Below are 18,029 nucleotides of genomic sequence, written 5' to 3' on the forward strand. Positions count from 1 at the left end.
CAAAAAAGGTCGAGGTCCTCGAAATCTGCATACACAGAGCAGACAGATTCATGTCACGGATGGCTTCTGCATGGGGAAGAGAGAGAGAAACAAAGCGAGAGAGGACGTATGCAGCGAGAGTAGAGATCAGCTCTGCACAGGGAGGGCTAGAGGCAAAGGAAGAGAGGACGTATGCAGCAAGAGCAAAGATCACAGGTCGGTTCTGCTAGAGGCAGAGCGAGAGAAGACTTGTGCACCGAGATCACAGATCAATTCTGCACGGCGAGGGCTAGAGGCAGAGTGAGAGAGGGCGTATGCACCGAGAGCAAAGCACACAGAACAGAAGGCACTTATGTGCACAGTGATGTGCAGACAAGGTAGATAACTGTACAGAGAGGAGCAGAGAATACACTTCTGAACTCGGACAGCAGAGATCACAAATAAGTTCTGCACAGAAATTAGTAAACAGGCATGCGCTCTGCACAAAAAGGAAAGAGAAGTCCACCACTTCTGCATATACACGGATCTGACGAATTAAAGTAACAGCATTTCAGTGCAATGAGTAAGGGGGGCGGGACAGGGCTGGGAACACGGGCTGCAGAATACTTCTGTACATAGAGGATATCGGGCCTTGGGAAGGGCTTACAAAATTATCCATGCGAGTTTAAAAACCCATTTACAACAATCAGTGCCCAACAGGAGAAGCGTGGACAAGATAAACGGGTACCCCAGCCAGCAAAAATAATAAATACCAGGAATGAAAATCTTCCCGCATCTTCTCGACACGGTTCACACTTCTTTATAAAAAAAAAAAGACAATACCCCAATATATTGAGTGTGGGGGCGGGGGGTAATACGTAATGTACTTGAAGGGGATGCACTCCAGAATATAGTATGTTTTAATAAAAGTAACCAAATGCTTCAGCTCCCACATTACATATATTCAGCAACAACATGCATCAAAAGGGATCCAAATCGCCCATTTTGGGAAAGGAAACAAAATGTTATGCAAAAAGTACTTTACGATAAACAGCAATCAATACTGGACTGTTATTGTGGGCCTCGGGTAGCAAACCAGTTAAAGTAATCGGCACTCGCATGAGAAAACAGCCCTTTGCAGAAGAAGCACATTATATAGATCCTGTGCTGTGCCACCAATACAAGTGATCAGTACGCCTCGGAAAAAACAAGTCAACCATTATTTGGGAAATGTTTGGGTACATTATAGGAGTTATTCACATCCTCAGAAGTAACGATTGCACCGTGGCAAATGTGACGATAAATTAGACACCCCAAAATAAGTGCACACAAAAACAAAACGCATCAATGCAAAGACACTGTGCTGTACAGATAATGCTTATATTTAGAGCACTCCAGCCATGTAGGTGAGCAGGGATCAGTAGCAAGAATAAACAATTGCAAGTAGGTAGTTCTTTTCCACTATTAAACAAAAGGCAATTAACAGTTCAAGCTAAAAGTATCAAAAGCCCGTAACAAACGTAATCAGTGCTATGCACAGCGCTAGTATCAAAGCACAATCAATGGCCGTGATAGGCGCCACGAAGCTACTCGTTGCAGTAGGCGCCCAATACATCGCAAATACATAAAATGCGTCCATTCAAGAGGAATTAGGTAATGAGTGCACGCGGAGGAAAGTAATACATTTACAGTAACACATACTTTGAAAGTCTAATAAAAGTATAAGCGCATTATAATTAAGGACTGGTCTGCTGAGGGGGGAGGGGAGTAGAGGCAGTGCTCAGTAAGTACTGGAACAGATGCCAAGGGTGACGTCACTCACCGGCCGCCGTGACGTCAGACAGGTCATGATTGCGTGCCCCCCGTGGGAACTCCTTAAGTTTGCGGCCGGACAGGTTAAGCGCCCCTGAGGCGGCAGCCTCTTCCAGGGCCTTTTCCGTGCTGCGGCTGTTGCCTGATGCGGGCCCCGGGGGCTCGTCCCCAGCAGCCATGGACGAGCTCCGTCTCCGCTAACTCTCCTGGGTCGGAGGAAACGCGCTAGATCTCCAGCTCTGACTGACTGAGCTCGAGCCGAGGTGGGCGCAAGCTAGGGGCTGGCCCTCGAATACTCCGCCCACCAATCAACACTCCCAACCGATTGTGCAACTGCCAACTGTCAGTCCTCGAGGGACGGTCAGAAGCTGGAGCTCCTCCCACCAATCACAAGAGGCACACATTCTCTGCGAGTGGGTGCGGAGTTGAGCCACAATTTCTACCAATCACCGCAGACCATGACCTAGAGGGATGGGCCGTTGGGACCCGCGTGCCAATCACAAGAAGAGTCGCTGAACTGTTCACATTAGGGGGCGGGGCTCCCTACAATGACAGAAGAACAGACACACCACAATACACGAGGTAGGGCGGGGCTAAACCTCCACCCTCACGTTACACGAAGGTCTGTAAAAGAACACACGAAAGTAGTTAAGGCAGCAGGATAGGGTGGCGGAAAGTGGGCGGGTGGAGGGGGCGTGCTCTAACAGCTGGTCATATTGGAATGGGAGACGTTTCAATTTACTTCGAAGGTTTGTTCGAGTCACCAGTTGCATCATGGCCTCCGTTCCTCAGTAACGGGAGTTAACTCCATTATCAAGAGACAGTCCAATCATTCTGGGGGAGCTATAAGGGTGTCACCGAAAGAGCGGGAAACACATTGCTTTAGCTAAAACATTTCCCCTAGTCGTCCTTCCCTTGAATAGAACTAGCCAGTGAAGCGGTGGAAGGGAGCCTCTGAAGGTAAGTTACCTTTTACAGAGTGAATACATTCCAGTAGGGAATTAGGCTAGGTGATAGCTTGCAAGGATAACAAGCTTTAACAATACAGAATACAAATATCAGCAAATGGCTCTGCTGCTGGAGAACGTTTGGGTTAGTCTGAGAGCAAGCAGAAGCTTTAAGCCTTGTGGTGTCATCATATGTTGTGGGGCACTGCATACCCCACGCGATGTTCCGTGAGCCCCCAGCCCCCACTACATACTCACACAGAGACGTCAGCTCGGTTCGGGCTCCCCGGTTATAATGACCGTTTGGGCACGCCCCCTTTATTTAAAAGCACGCAGCAGAGTGCAATGTCACTCCACTGCGTGCCAAAGCCCTTAAGGGGCAGCACCACACTCCTCCTTTTCCATGAGGACAAAGAATAAACAATATAACTATCACACTCAGAATACAACATATTAACCAACATACCAACATCAAACCACCCACTGTACCCCTCAAACCCCTTTAATCACAGCCACACTGGGTCCCCATATAACTAGCTTACCCCACCGGGGTCGCTCGAAATTATTGTTCCAAAATATAGTCACTGAAGCGAACAGGTTTTCCTCGCCCTGTCCTCAGGGGGTACCCCTGCTTGCCACTGGTAGGGGAGTTCCACCGGCGGCCATCACACTGACTGGAGGGGTCCGGCACCCCCGTCCTCGTTGGATACGTCATCAATGTCTTGGTCCTGGGGTACATCTGTCCTGGGTTCCCCCAGTCTTTTGAAGAAGCTCACATTCCTTGTGACCGATGCCCGGCCATCCGAGGCTGTCACTATGGACCCCTTCACCACAACCACATCTAACGGCTCCGGTTTGTAGGTCAGGGATAGCTTCCCATGGGGGTGCCTGTTTCAAATCAGCACCTCATCCCCAGGCACGAGAAGTTGCGGCCGCAGGCCTCTCCACACGTTCTCTTGTTCAGTCCTCAGCCTGCGGTTTCTCTCCACTTGCTGGTCGTCAATGATCCCTGGTTCTTTTTCTGCGACCTCTGGCAGCAGCCCCCCCTGGGCGCCGCTTGAATAGTACTTCCGCTGTAGCCACTCCCGTGGAGGTGTGTGGAGTGGTCTGGTATACATGCAGGAATTAGTATAGGTAATTTGGGCCCTGTCCCACGCGTAACGAGACCACCATCAGATCCTGCCTTGTTCTAACCTGCCGTGGAGGGGGAAGGAGGTGTCAGCTTTGTGTGCTTCTGATATCAGTCCAAGTGCATATGGGCAGAATCCTATAAGGGTGCTGGGTTATGAACGAGCATGTATTGAATTTAAAGGTCGAAAAACCATGGGTACATTTTATGTTGTGCTCAAAGGGACAAGTGTGTTAGGCTGGGACGAGCAAGCTGCCTTGAATATTGAAATTCACCCATGGAAGGATATACCAGTATTAAGTATTTAAGAGGAATGTCGGGGTTGAGAGTCTCGGGTGACATCTGAGTCGTAAGAGTTAAATATCCTGAAGTATTTTCTGACAGGTTGGGAAAACTTAAGGGTTTTTTCCACCGCATTGTCCTAAAAAGGGGTGCGGTGCCCAAGGTACACAAGGTGAGAAGTGTTCCGGTAATGGCGAAAGAAGGATTGAGAGCTGAATGTCATGATGCCTACCCCCGGGGACCCAGACCACGTCCAGCAACCCCGTAAGCAGGCATCAAGTTATCCTAAGCAAGCCCAACAACCCCTGCTAGGGGCTATTTGGGGCCAGTCCTGGTGCCTATGGCGCCTGGCTCATATGGAGAGTCAGTCCTGGTGCCATAGGCACCAGGCTCATAGATTAAAACTTACCTGATGCAGACCATGCTTCAAACTTACCTGATGCAGACAATGCTGCAAGAGCTCCAAGCCAAAAGAGGCTTGGAAGGGACTACTTTACTTAGGGACTATTTTTTACTCGGGCGGGGCTGGGGAGGAATACTTACCTGAGACTACTTTGGAGGCTATTTAAACCACGCCCGAAGAGCAGCACACGCTTCGCGTTATTCTGCATCCAGCAGCGTAACGCTCACCGTGCCTGCAAGTCTGCATCCAGCCTTCTGCCACGCCCGCTTCGAGTTTGGAGCTCCTAGAAAAAGGGAGAAAGAAGGGGAAAAGGTTAGAACAAGAGCAATACCTTTAATCCTTACCTGAATTCCCGATCCAGCGCGCCTTCGAGCTGGAAGAAAGAATGTTATTTTATGCGCGTCGCCTCGCCTGCTGCAGCGCTGCGCTGAACTCACCGGCCTTCGCAGCATCTTCATATTCCACCGCATCCTCCTGCATGTTCCCGCCGCACTCCGGCACCTAAGGAGAAGACAAGAACAGCAAGGTGAGCCAAGGGAATACACAGAGGAATATTAGTTACCCCCCCATAGACTTACCTGATTTTACCACCGGGGTACTATTCATCTTCACGAGTCGGCGCAGCTTCCACTGCATCTTTGCCGAACCCCGGCCCCTAAGGGGAAACAAAAGGACAGCAAGGTGAAACAAAGGGACTAACAAGGGGAACCCTCCTCACCATAATAGACTTACCTGATTTTACCGCCGGAGGTATTATTCCCCAAGACTTCATACTATCTCTCAGCGCCTGAATAAGGGAGAAAGCAACAGGTTACATATTGACATTATTTTATCGAACTGTGTTGGAAAATACAAATCCTTACCAGAATACTACCGGTTGCCACGAGGAACTCTTCATTAGAGTCAAGCTGCAACCTGCAAGGAATCGGACAAGAGTGAAAGTCAGGCATTTGAACTCTTATGAACTTTATACTCACGGTGTCTTGCCAGGGATCTCAGAGTCAATATTGTTCTGGAACTCACCAATTCCTTCGAGCCAGTGAAGCAACTGGTTATCAACGCGCCCCTGCGCTCAATGCAGGATGGAGAGCTCATCTTTTCAAACCATCAGGTGAGACTATAAGAGGGGACATCAAAGGCGATCTGTGGGGAGAACAGCGGGGGTGGGGGGGATTTACGCTCAACTCCACGGGTGGTTAATTCCCTTTCTCCATTTGCAGAAGAATATTTCTACGGGCCAAGCAAACGAAGCTAGGTGGGTCAGTCCAGTCCATCATCTCGGCCCTACGCGTCACATTGGTGGAGACCGCAGCTTTCCAGTTCCGATCGACGCATCTGTGGGAGCCAGGTGAGCGTAACACTGAATTGGAAAAGCTCAAGGCCGAAGGGATTATAGAGGAAATAGAGTGTTCTGAGTGGTTGTTTCCAGTTGTACTTGTTAAGAAGGGTGATGGTGGTCTCAGGATGTGTGTGGATCTTCGAGAGTTGAATTCGTGTATTTGGGTGGATCGCCATCCGTTGGCCAATATTAACGAGTTATTGTTTACTTTGTGTAGAGCAACATGTTTTTCGACATTTGACCTTTCTTCTGCATACCATCAGATCGATTTACATGTTGATTCCAGACCTCTGACCACTTTTGTGACTCCATTTGACGTTTACCGATTTTGCCGCATGCCATTTGGATTGGCTTCGGCATCTGCGGTGTTTCAACGACTCATGCAAGAGCTGTTTGGTAGTATGGTTGGGGTGTTTTACTTCCAACACGACATATTGGTGTGGAGCAGCTGTCGCGCTGAACATGACGAAAGGGTACATGCTGTCATGAAAGTGTTAAGTGAAAAAGGGTTGACTGTGAAGTTGTCAAAATGTCAAGTGGGGTGAATAAGGTGACATACTTGGGGCACACACTTATTTATTTATTTTATTTTTATTTTAATATTTATATTGCGCCGGTAGCTCGCGAGCCTCGGGGCGCAGAAACAGGAACACGAAGACAGAACAGACAAGTGGTAGGACAGATAGGACGGGACGAACACAAAAATTACTCTGACTGGGGGTTGAAAAGGTGGCAGTTTATTTGAAGATGTGGGTTTTTACCATTTTGCGAAAGCGGGTATAGTTGGGTTCCAGTCTTAGGTGATCCGGAAGGTTGTTCCAGAGACTGGCTGCAAGAGTCAGGAAGGCTCTGCCTAGGCCGCTTTTGAGTTTGTGTGGGGCCATTGCAATTTTGCCGAGTTGGGACGATCTCAGTGTTCTATTGGGAACGTATGATTTGATCCTCGTTTTTAGGTACATTGGTGCCTTTCCGTGAATGCATCTATGAACAATGGTTAAGGACTTAAAGTGCACCCTATTTTCAATTTTCAGCCAGTGAAGCTCCCTTCTGGAGTTGCTGATATGCTCTGTTCTAGATTTAAGCTTGACAATTCTTACGGTGTTGTTCTGTACAACTTGGTAACTTTGTAGGCACTGCTTGAAGGCACCCAGGACTAGGGCGTTGCCATAGTCGATGCGCGACAAGATGGTGGCTCTTGCTATGGTCGCGCAGTTGTCCTCTGATATAAAGGGTCTGATGGCTTTTATTAATCGGAGGTGGTAGGCACAGTTTTTCTTAATGTATTGTGCTTGGGCATCCGCCCCCAAGGATGCTTCCAGCAGCATACCAAGGGTTTTAACCTTGCCTAAGACCGGTATGGATGTATCTTTGATCTGAAAGGATGTGTAGGATGGGGATAGCTTAGCTCGAGCGGAGGATGAGCCATAGATCATGAGCTCCGTTTTTTTCCCATTAAGGCACATCCAATTGGAGTCCATCCATTGCTCCACGTAGTTATATATCGTGGTGAGTTGCTCGCTGTCTTTCTGATAATTGCCACTGAGTTCAAATACAAGCTGCGTATCATCAGCGTAGTTAGTGAAATAGGTGTTGATATGGTTGAGAAGAAGGCCTAGGTACCTCAAGTAGAGGTTAAACAGCAGTGGTGACATGCTAGCCCCTTGGGGGACTCCACAAAGGATTTCTTTTTCCAATGAGAACCTGTCCCCCCAGTGCACCCTGGATATTCTGTTTTTAAAAAAGGACATTATCCAGCCGATGGCTTGATCAGAGCAGTTGGTGGACTTTTTTAAAGCATTCTGGAGTAAGTTGTGGTCGAGGAGGTCGAATGCGGCACTGAGGTCAAGTAGGATGAGAAGACCGTCTTACACTTGTCAATAATACAGAGAATTTTGGTCTGAAGATCTAACATGGCTTTCTCGGTACTGTGGGCAGGGCGGGAACCGGACTGTTGTGGGTGGAGGGAGTTTGATTCCTCCACATGTGTCTGGAGTTGCATAGTGGCAATCTTATCCATGATTTTGAGGATGAAGTTGCAGTTTGTTATGGGTCTAAGGTTGTTCAGGTCCCGTTGGTCAAGATTGGTTTTTTTTACCAGGGGGGTTACTGTAACCTTTTTGATGGCATCGGGAACTTTCTGATCTCTAAAAGAGGCATTAATGATCTTTGTCAAGGTGGGGGCGAATATGTCTGTGTTTGTACACTATTATTTTGGGCGGGATGATGTTCTCTGTGCATGTCGTGGGTTTCATTGATGCCAGTACCTTGATCATTTCACTGCTGTTGATCTCTGTGAACTTAAAAGTTTCAAAACCTGGTGTTATGGTCTCGACTGGCAAGGTGACTGTCGTTTGTCTGTTGGTCAATGAGTTTAAGATAGTGTCCCTGGCTTTAGCAATTTTGTTGAAGAAGGCGATCTGAGTAATATCGCATTCTTCTTGTGAGGGTAGGAAAGGAGGGGTGATGGCTTTAGGTTTTTCTATAGATTTAAGAATATTGAACAGTTTGCTGCTGGAGTTAGCGGCTGTAGAAATCTGTTCATTATAAAAGTTTTTCTTGGCCTCTGTTATCAAGTGTTTATATTTTATTTCGCTTTCCTTCCAGAGGGCTTTATTGGCTGATGAGGGATCTTTTAGCCAAGCATTTTCTCTGTTTCGTTTGTCCCTTTTTTGTTCTGCTAGTTCTTTGGAGAACCATTGTTGTTTTTTTTTGGATGGATCTAGATGACTTGGTTCGGAGGGGAGCTACTTGGTCCGTAAGTTTTTCGAGATGACTGAGTAAATTTGCTAGCATAGTTTCACAGGTGTCCTTCTCAGCTTGGTTTTTATCCATCTCAGCCAGGCATTGTATGATATGCTTCCTGTCGATGTTTTTGTAGTTACGATATGTCGAAAGGTTGGGGGTTTTAGGTTTGGGAAGAAGCAGAGTGATGTGAAAGGATATTCTGTGATGGTCTGACCATATGCACGCTTCCGTCTTAAACTCTCGAGTTTCGAGATTGTTAAAGATGACCCAGTCAAGAAGATGGCCGTTGTCCATTGTGGGCTCTTGGTTATTGATCTCAAAATAAATGTTGTTTAGGGATCTTTGTAGTTTACCAGCTTCTTTGTCTTTAGAATCGCCATACCAGCGATTGAAATCTCCTGTGACTAATGTGGCTGTGTTGGGTCCTTTGAGCATGTTAAGTTGGTGAGTTATTTCGTCATTGAAGTCTGGAGTGGACGTGGGAGGCCTGTAGAGTACGATCAAGTTTAGGCTACTGTTAGCCGTGGGGGTATGTTGAGGTGCAGTATTTCACAGCCTGTGCATGCTATGCTGTTGTGGATGGAGTCTCTTGCAATGACTGCAACACCAGCCCCCTGTCCTTCTTCTCTATTTGAGTAGAAGGTGGAGTAGCCTTCCGGTACTGCAATGTCGCAGGTGGGGCCGATAGGGTCCTTAAGCCAAGTTTCAGTTATGCAGAAGATGTCTATTTGTCCATCGACAATCCTGTCATGAACACATTGTGCATGTTTATTAAGAGAGCGTGTGTTTAGCAGGCAACATTTTAGGTCTAGCTTAGTTGAGGGGTGAGGCTCAGGGCTGTTCTGGGGGGAGCGATCAGTTTTTCCTTCTTAGCGGGCCTTTTGATGGCAAGTTGTTCCCTAGTGTCCTGACTGTTATGGTCAAGGACGGAGTCCACTGCTTTTTTAACCAATTTAATGCGCGCATACTTACACAGGTCTGATGTGAGCTTGTCAATGGGGAGCATCCCCATGATTGCCTTTGAAGATGTAACTACGGTTTATGAGAAGAAACGGGCAGCGGTTTCCGCCCTGGACGCCGCGGACGGTGAGGACCGGCGCAGACCGGCTTGCCCCTGAAAGCGCCGGCGCTAAAAGCGCCTGACGTATCTAGAAGTAGGCGGTAAGGGCACCTGGGAACTGTAGTTCCTAATAGTAATGCAGCAAAGTAAACAAAATACGAGTGCTTGCTCGTTGCGCAAATATGAAAAGAAAAACTTTTAAACTTTTAAACACACAATGGAAGTTTCTCAAGTTACAAGTATTTCCCAAATCACAAAGTATGCTCAGAAAAGTACGTTATGTCAATAACGTTACCCCAGAAATGAAATGGAAAATGGACCGTGCTTCTAGCCCTCCCCAAAAATAAGATTACCTTTCTCCTAGGCAACGTGTGCCTTGGGGTTTGATAATGAGGCCGGCGGGACGGGCGCAGACCGACTTTCCCCTGAAAGCGCTGGCGCTGAAAGCGCCTGACATATCTGGAAGTAGGCAGCAAGAGCACCTGGGAACTGTAGTTCCTAATAGTAATGCAGCAAAGTAAACAAAATACGAGTGCTTTCTCGTTGCGCAAATATGAAAAGAAAAACTTTTAAACTTTTAAACACACAATGGAAGTTTCTCGAGTTGCAAGTATTTCCCAAATCACAAAGTATCCTCAGAAAAGTATGTTATGTCAATAACGTTACCCCAGAAATGAAATGGAAAATGGGCCGTGCTTGTAGCCCTCCCACAAAAATAAGATTACCTTTCTCCTAGGCAACGGGTGCCTTGGGGGTTGATAATGAGGCCGGCGGGACCGGTGCAGACCGGCTTGCCCCTGAAAGCGCCGGCGCTGAAAGCGCCTGACGTATCTGGAAGTAGGCGGCAAGGGCACCTGTGAACTGTAGTTCCTAATAGTAATGCAGCAAAGTAAACAAAATACGAGTGCTTGCTCGTTGCGCAAATATGAAAAGAAAAACTTTTAAACTTTTAAACACACAATGGAAGTTTCTCAAGTTACAAGTATTTCCCAAATCACAAAGTATCCTCAGAAAAGTATGTTATGTCAATAACGTTACCCCAGAAATTAAATGGAAAATGGGCCGTGCTTCTAGCCCTCACACAAAAATAAGATTACCTTTCTCCTCCTTAGTGCTGGTGGGGTCAGTCCCAAAGCAGATTTGGTACAGGTGATGAAGTTGACGCCGGCACCCATAAATAAGGACCAGTTGAAATCATTTTTAGGTTTAGCAGAGTATTACGTGAAATGTATTCCCAACTATACGGAAAAAACAATGTCTATGAGAGCCTTACTAAAAAAATGTGTCAGATTTGTATAGTCTGACAGGTGTCAAGAGGAGTTCGATACTGTGAAGGATGAAGTGGACAATGTCCCATATTTCAGGTCGTTTGACCCTAGATGTAAAACAATACTCACTGTGGATGCCAGCGAGGTGGGACTTGGTGCTTTGTTGTAGCAGTGGTGTGAGGGAGAATGTGGACCGGTGGCATTTGCATCTAGAGTTTTGAGAGATGCTGAAAGTAGGTATTCGGTGATTGAGCGGGAGGCTTTAGCGGTGACATGGGCATCAAAACATTTCAGAACATTCTTGTGGGGCATTCCCTATGTTGTAAGGACTGACTATAAACCGCTGGTACATGTGTTTTCCACCCGTGGTATGGTATCGGTTTCTCCAGGGATATCAAGGTGGGTGTTGGAATTACAGGAGTAGAACTTTATTATGGAGTATTTACCGGGAAAGCAAAATGTTGTGGTGGATTGCTTGTCACGCTTGCCTGTGGCAAGACCTGGGAGTGCGCAGCATGAGGTTGTTGGGGAGGAGGAGATACAGATTGCCTGTGTCCTTCCTACGATTGACAAGAGTGATTGGGTGATAGAGATTGACAAGGATGTTGAGTTGTGTGTTGAGTCAAGGAAGGTTTACTGAAAGGTTGGGAAGCTGTTAGAAGTAGGCCAGAAGGTAAGGGTTACGCCCAGGTGTTGGATGAGTTGGCTGTTGGTCCTTGGGGTGTGTCAAGAGGTGGGAGATTGGTTAGAAGTAGGTTGCTGGCATTGGCCCATGAAGGGCTTTTAGGCTGATCTTTGACCAAGAGGAGGTTGCGCGAAGAGTATTGGTGGCCATCAATGGATTGTGAGGTTGAAAGGGTGGTCAAAGACTGCTATGCATGTACCATGAGTGATAAGAGCAAGGTGCTTCATCCTCAGCCTGTCCATCCAGTGGAGATTCCCAAAGTAGTTTGGTCGAAGGTGGCTTTAGACATTATGGGTCCATTTGAATGTTTACAACCAGAGTCTAGATTCTTGTTGGTGTTGGTAGATTATACGTCTAGGTGGGCAGAAGTGGCAGCGTTTGACAGAGTAACGACGGAGTGTGTCATTGCTTTTCTAAAAAAATATTTTGACAGAGAAGGAGTATCTGCCAGTTTGGTAACGGACAATGGTGTTCAATTTACTTCCAAACTCATGAGGGACTTTTTGAGGCAGTTTGGCGTGGAGCATCATCGCACCACTTTTTACAATCCCAGTGCAAATGGCCTGGTGGAAAGAGTAAATGGTGTGATTAAGAGTGCTATTCAACTTGCTCTTGCAAATGGGTTAGAGTGGCAAGATGTGGTTTCAGAATATTTATCAGCCTATCATAGGACTCCGTCGGTGAGCACCGGTAGAACACCTTTTGAATTGATGAGGGGAAGGAAGCCGGGATCTAGATTAAGAACCATGGCATTGGGCGGTGGCGGTCCATGTGATATGGATTTAAGTGGTTTACAACAGAGAGTGTTGGCGCGTCAGGAAGCTGTGAGGATGAGTCAAATTGATAGAAAGGAGTTACATGTGAATGTGGGGGATGTGGTTTGCGTCAAGAATCCCAGATTTGTCCCGAAAGGAGGGAGCACATTTCTGCCTTCCATGAGGGTGGTGAAATGTGGAGTGGGATATGTACAGTTGGTGGATGGCTCAAGATGGAGCAAAAAACGCATTGTGGTCTTGGAGAGTGGTAGAGCTGGGTTGGCCAAGGATACCACTCCAGATTTGGTGGTGGACAGTGAAATGTTTGACTTTTCTCCCAATGGTCAGGATGGTCGTAGGAGTGGGCTGGTGGAGAATGTACGGCGATCGAGAGAATTAGTTACTTCTCATAACATTGAAAGAGAGGTTATTGATGACATGCAAGGTGGTGATTTGTCTAGTGACGACATCCAAGGTGATAATGGTTGCGGCCTGGATGGGGAGATTGGTGGGGGCACTAGGCGCCCGGTTAGAACATGTGGTCCTCCCATTAAACTCAGAGATTATGTGTGTTAGTTTTTATTTTTGGGGTCATTGACATGTGGGCAGGGGTTTGTTTAAAATACAGTTGGTTTATTTTATGCTTTATAATCTATATTATATAGTGTCCTGCTGGCACATTGCAATTTTTATGTTACATGTTTATTATTATCATTTGTTCTTGAGTAAAAGTTATGTTGTTTTGGGGTGTTAAGGGGGGAAGATATGTTGTATCTTGTTGCTGCTGGCGCATGTGGAATGTTGTTCCATTTCATGGATCAACATTCTAGGCGAGTCAGTTGTTTGTTTTACTTGCGGCCCGGCTGGTGGTTGCCTGCTTTGGGTCCAGAATAAATAAGATTACACTACCGTGCCTCAGATTTCTTCAAAATGCCCAAATTTCCAGGTTTGTGTGGTCAGAGATCGCTGCCCGCTATGCACATTTCCAAAAATTAGGCCAGGATGGGCACTGCATACCCTACGCGATGTTCCGTGAGCCCCAGCCCCGCTCACACAGAGACGTCGGCTCGGTTCGGGCTCCACAATCGCAATGACCGTTGGGGCACGCGCCCTTTATTTAAAGGCACGCGGCGTATTGCAACGTTACTCCGCCGCATGCCAAAGCCCTTAAAGGGGCAGCACCACATATACAGTAAAAATTGGTGCCACTGATTGGCAAGGCCATATACTTGCTCCATAGGAGATGCCAGGCTACTATTGGTTAGTTTCTTCGGCATCTATCAGGGTCCACGTGGGTCAGCTGGGCTCATCTTGGAGGCTGGTAGAGGTCGGGGCACTCATAAAATACAATGCTGCTGCTAAACTAACAGGCTAAGCCTACTTATTATATCACTGTGGCATGCACCTGGGCGACACGGGGAGTAGTGGCAGGGTGAAGGGAGGATGAAATAGAGTCACACTGACCCACACATTCTGGGCTTTGTTGATAACGCTCCTCTCGCACACAATGTCACACCCTGGGTTTTTGATCTCTAATTTATCCCTCACTGTACCTCGTGTTACCAAGTGTGTGTTTTATGCTGGGGTGAAACTGTCGCGTATGCTTAGAACTTTTATGGACGCTTGATTTGTGCTAGGACAGGGGGGTCGCTTGCTTATCATAGAATGCAGGGTGTGGGGGTCGGGTCAGTGGTGTGGGGTTGGCTTTGGGCTGGCTGGGTGGGGGTTAGAGGCCTTCTGGCAGCTTAGTGGTGATGAATGTACGTATTGTGGAGTCTGGTGCTGTCTCACGCTTTTGCAGGGCGCATTCTTCTGAACGATACTAAATGTTTGCAACAGTGAAGGGACATGGGGGAAGTAGACTACCGTTAGAACTGTCAGCGCGGATTCATTCTGCCTTAATGATGTTGGTCCTAGCGAAATCTTTCCATGGAGCTCAGCTTGTGCAGCACGGTTATGCAAGCCTGTGCTTTCATCCTAAATACAATATGGCGTTCCTTTCTATGTGTCTCCTACTGCCATGCATCTACTGTTTGCGCTATATTACTTTTCGCACCAAGTTTCAGAGAGCAGGTCTCTTTCCCCTTACACACTACACTATCTCATAGGGGTTTCACCTCATCTGAAAGTGCCTAGGGGGGTGGGACACACTCATTTCCATCTGAACATTTTCCCCTTTCGTTACTTCTACAGTAACAAATTCTCCCCTCTCATATTTACGTTTGTTTGCCCGTCTTACTGCTTCTTCCCATGCACATGTTGCTTTTATTGGCATCCTGGCTCTACACACGTTTTAAAAGATTCCCCGGCTTGTGCGTATTGCTCAGGTGTGCAGGTCATGTAAAAGCATCCCCCATCCAAGTCAACTCATACTTCTTTGTATTTTTCAGGGTCCAATAGTGGCCATCATCATTGCGCTATTAAGCACAGCTTTGGCTCAACACCGGAGACCCAATTGGCACATGCAGAAAATCATGAAGATTAACACGATGATGGGTACCAACATTTTCACCAATGTTCCAAGCCATGATAGGACACAGAATTGAACTTCCTTGATATCACCATCACAGTTGATGAAGCGACCAATACATTGTTTGTGAAACCATTTCATAAACCAACCGATCGGAACTGTTTATTGCATTACTATAGTTTCTATCCATGGCATGTATGAGAATATTTGCCATTGGCACAATTTCTCTGCTTAAGACTCAATAGTACCAAATAAAATGACTTTAAGACAGAAGCCAGTGTCCTACGAACTAAGCTGCACAGGAGAGGATATCCACACAATCTAATTGCTAAAGCATTAAAAGACCTTCCAATAACAATAGGGAATCCCTATTAGAGTACAAAGAACGTCTTACCAAAAAGGAAGACGGAAATCTAGTATTTGTGAATACCTATAGCAATTTGTCTAATTCCATCAAGATGATCGTTAATAAAAACTGGAAAGTAATGGAAAAAGGACATGGTGCAGTTGACAAACCGCTAATAGCTTTCAAAAGAAGCAAGAACCTTAAAGATCAAATTACCTGTAACGACGTGAGTATAAGAACGCAAGAATTCAGAACAATAACAAATACATGGGGTATCCCGCCTGTAAAGGGACACTTCACATGTGGTAATTGCGTGTGTTGTGCCCTCACGGCTAAGATACTGGAATCACAAAACTCTGGAGACAAACCAGATTCACAAATTGCAACTTACAAATGGTGATTTATGCAATTTTGTGGCCAGGCCAGAAACTTTATGTTGGTAAAACAGAAAGAAAAATCAAAACTAGAATTATAGAGCACTGAAGTTGCATATTAAGAACCGGGTGCTGAACGCACCTCTATTGTCATATTGGATAGAGCCAATACACACAGCAGAGCAAATCAAATGGACAGTCCTGTACCAACTTAAGGCAAGTAATGACAAAAATAACGATAAAAAGAAATTGATACTCAAAGATCAGCAATTGATTTTTTTTAACCCAAAGTATAGAAAAAGGCTTGAATGAGCAAATCGATTGGTTAGCACTGTAGAAGAGATCAAGTGCGAATTATATCTGCCCTTGATGAACAGGTGCGAGAATACACTAGAAAATAACTGAATTTCTCAAGATCGAGATAGCACTTACCTTGCGGATCTGAATTTGAACCTATTAACATAACATGCAATAAATAATCCTTGCATGCTGCTTCTGTCATTTCATTTTTGTAAAAGCGGAACAAGAGTGTTAAGGCAAATAGGCACAATAGCTGATATATGTGCAGCTTTATTGGGATTCTATGACCATTGTTTAAGAGGTCAGATAATTAATCCCATGGGTAGGATACATTGGCCAGACATAGTTTCTGGTGCCATAAAACTGAACATTGAAACGTCGATGGTCATAAAAAGAGGACTACCTAGAACAGTAAAGACCTAGTCCGTTGTTCCCTTCTAAGATAAGTGAACATAGACATAGTACTATAAAAAGGCTCGACACCAACCAACGACTTTAGATACATCACGGCAAGACGAGCGGACAAACAACGTAAGCTAAGAAATATTGACAACATCAAGACTGGCAAGTTTTTCGCCAGTTGCGTGCTGGATACCGGACCACCAGGTAACATGAACAACATTGAGTTTACACTATTAAAAGCATTATGAGCAGAAATGTGTATCAGCACCCTAATTGGATTACGAATGCTTCGGGTTAATGATGGGTTGTATTATGCTTCACAGACACTGACGCATCTAGACTGGGAGAATTGTACCACTGAATGGCAAACCGAGGTGAGAACCCCACATTGTGGAACACGTCAGCACTATCAAGAGCCACACGCCTAGAGCTCTACAGCAGGGTAAAGCTAGTGTTTTACCTCAAAATTGTATTGGGACTTTCGCTCAGACTAACAAGATCATATTCAACCATTAAACAAAGAGTGAGTTTGGCCATTACCTGGTCTGCACCAGACCTAAGATTTAAGGCCCTGTATTGCTCCTTTTTGCTGAGAAGCTGACAACCTGGGATCGGATGCCCTGTTTCAAGAGAAATGGGCTTTCAGTGAGAACCTGTATACTGCAGTATGCGTCCTTTTTGTCAATAAGCCTCATGGCGAGAGACTAAGCAAGGTAAGGATAAGATTTTGTCTGAAATTGTTTTTTCGGCTAGTTTACTTTTCTGTGGGTATATATGACCCTTAACACAGAACGAGTTACGATTGTCTTTATATTGTCTACTTATTATTAGGTTTGGTCTAATTATCCCGCAATACTAAGAGCATGAGAACACATACCAACACCGTGGCGGATTTGGCTCCAGCCATGAGATCCAAGCATCGCACCTGTACCATAAGTGACATAGTTAAGGGCTGCCATTTGCATCGTTAATCCCAGAGCGCATAACAGGTAATATTATTCGGCATATGGTAAACAGCAATTTAGAGCTAGGAGTCACACCTTTCTAGAGACGTAGTCCACTTTGGAGATTGCGGTATACAATTTAAACATCCGAAAGAGAGAGAGTTGGAGGTGGAGGTTGAGGAGAACAATTTTGTGTACAGATTACTTGCTGTTGTTATTGATGGACAGCATTAAACAGAGACCACCAGGGACCTGCAATTAAAATGCCATACAAATTACCAGTATTAATACATTGAAAGCATACAAATAATGCAATGAATATATCAAGTGATACATATATTAATATTGTTTCAGAAGCATAAGTTAGGTGGACTGGCACTTAATAGACCCGGAATACATTAAGACAAGTGATTGATGAACTGAACCAAAATATATTATCCTGATTAAGAGAGTGAAAAGAAGGGAAAAAACAGACACAAGACCACCGAAGAATTTCCTGAATTTGTTTTTAAACATATAAAAAGGAATGAAACATGTTGGGTGAATGAGGTATGAAGTGTATGATTGACAGGGTAATTCATAGAATTTCGCAGAAAAGTGTCGCAAGCGGCTGGCGCAGAGTGTCCGCGTGCGATTGTCTGCGCCAGGCACGTGCGCTAAAACCGATTTCCGTGCACAGCGTATTCATGGATTTTAGGCTCCCAAACCAGCCGTGGCGCAGAGAATCGCAGCGACCCTGCAGCAGCGCCAGTAACGCCCCGAAGAACGCCCTCGCGCAAGGAAAAGCCATCAAAATCGCTAAATCATCGC

The 18,029-nt window shown here is 45.9% G+C and overlaps 1 protein-coding gene across 3 annotated transcripts in view; it reads right to left on the reverse strand.

The window, feature by feature from the left end:
* The window catches only part of LRCH4 (leucine rich repeats and calponin homology domain containing 4), a 1,212,507-nt gene extending 1,210,457 nt beyond the window's left edge, over nucleotides 1-2,050 (reverse strand). For 2 of the 3 annotated variants that reach the window (XM_069645103.1, XM_069645094.1), the window contains exon 1: nucleotides 1,781-2,049. In XM_069645103.1, the coding sequence (XP_069501204.1) occupies nucleotides 1,781-1,949 (169 nt within the window). In that variant the 5' untranslated portion in view covers nucleotides 1,950-2,049. Of the gene's footprint in view, nucleotides 1-1,780 lie in introns of all 3 variants that reach the window. The other variant, XM_069645112.1, reaches the window with a different exon arrangement.
* Between the last annotated feature and the right edge of the window lie 15,979 nt (nucleotides 2,051-18,029).

Source organism: Ambystoma mexicanum, chromosome 1p (genome assembly GCF_040938575.1).
Source record: "Ambystoma mexicanum isolate Mex_15411 chromosome 1p, UKY_AmexF1_1, whole genome shotgun sequence".
NCBI lineage: Eukaryota > Metazoa > Chordata > Amphibia > Caudata > Ambystomatidae > Ambystoma > Ambystoma mexicanum.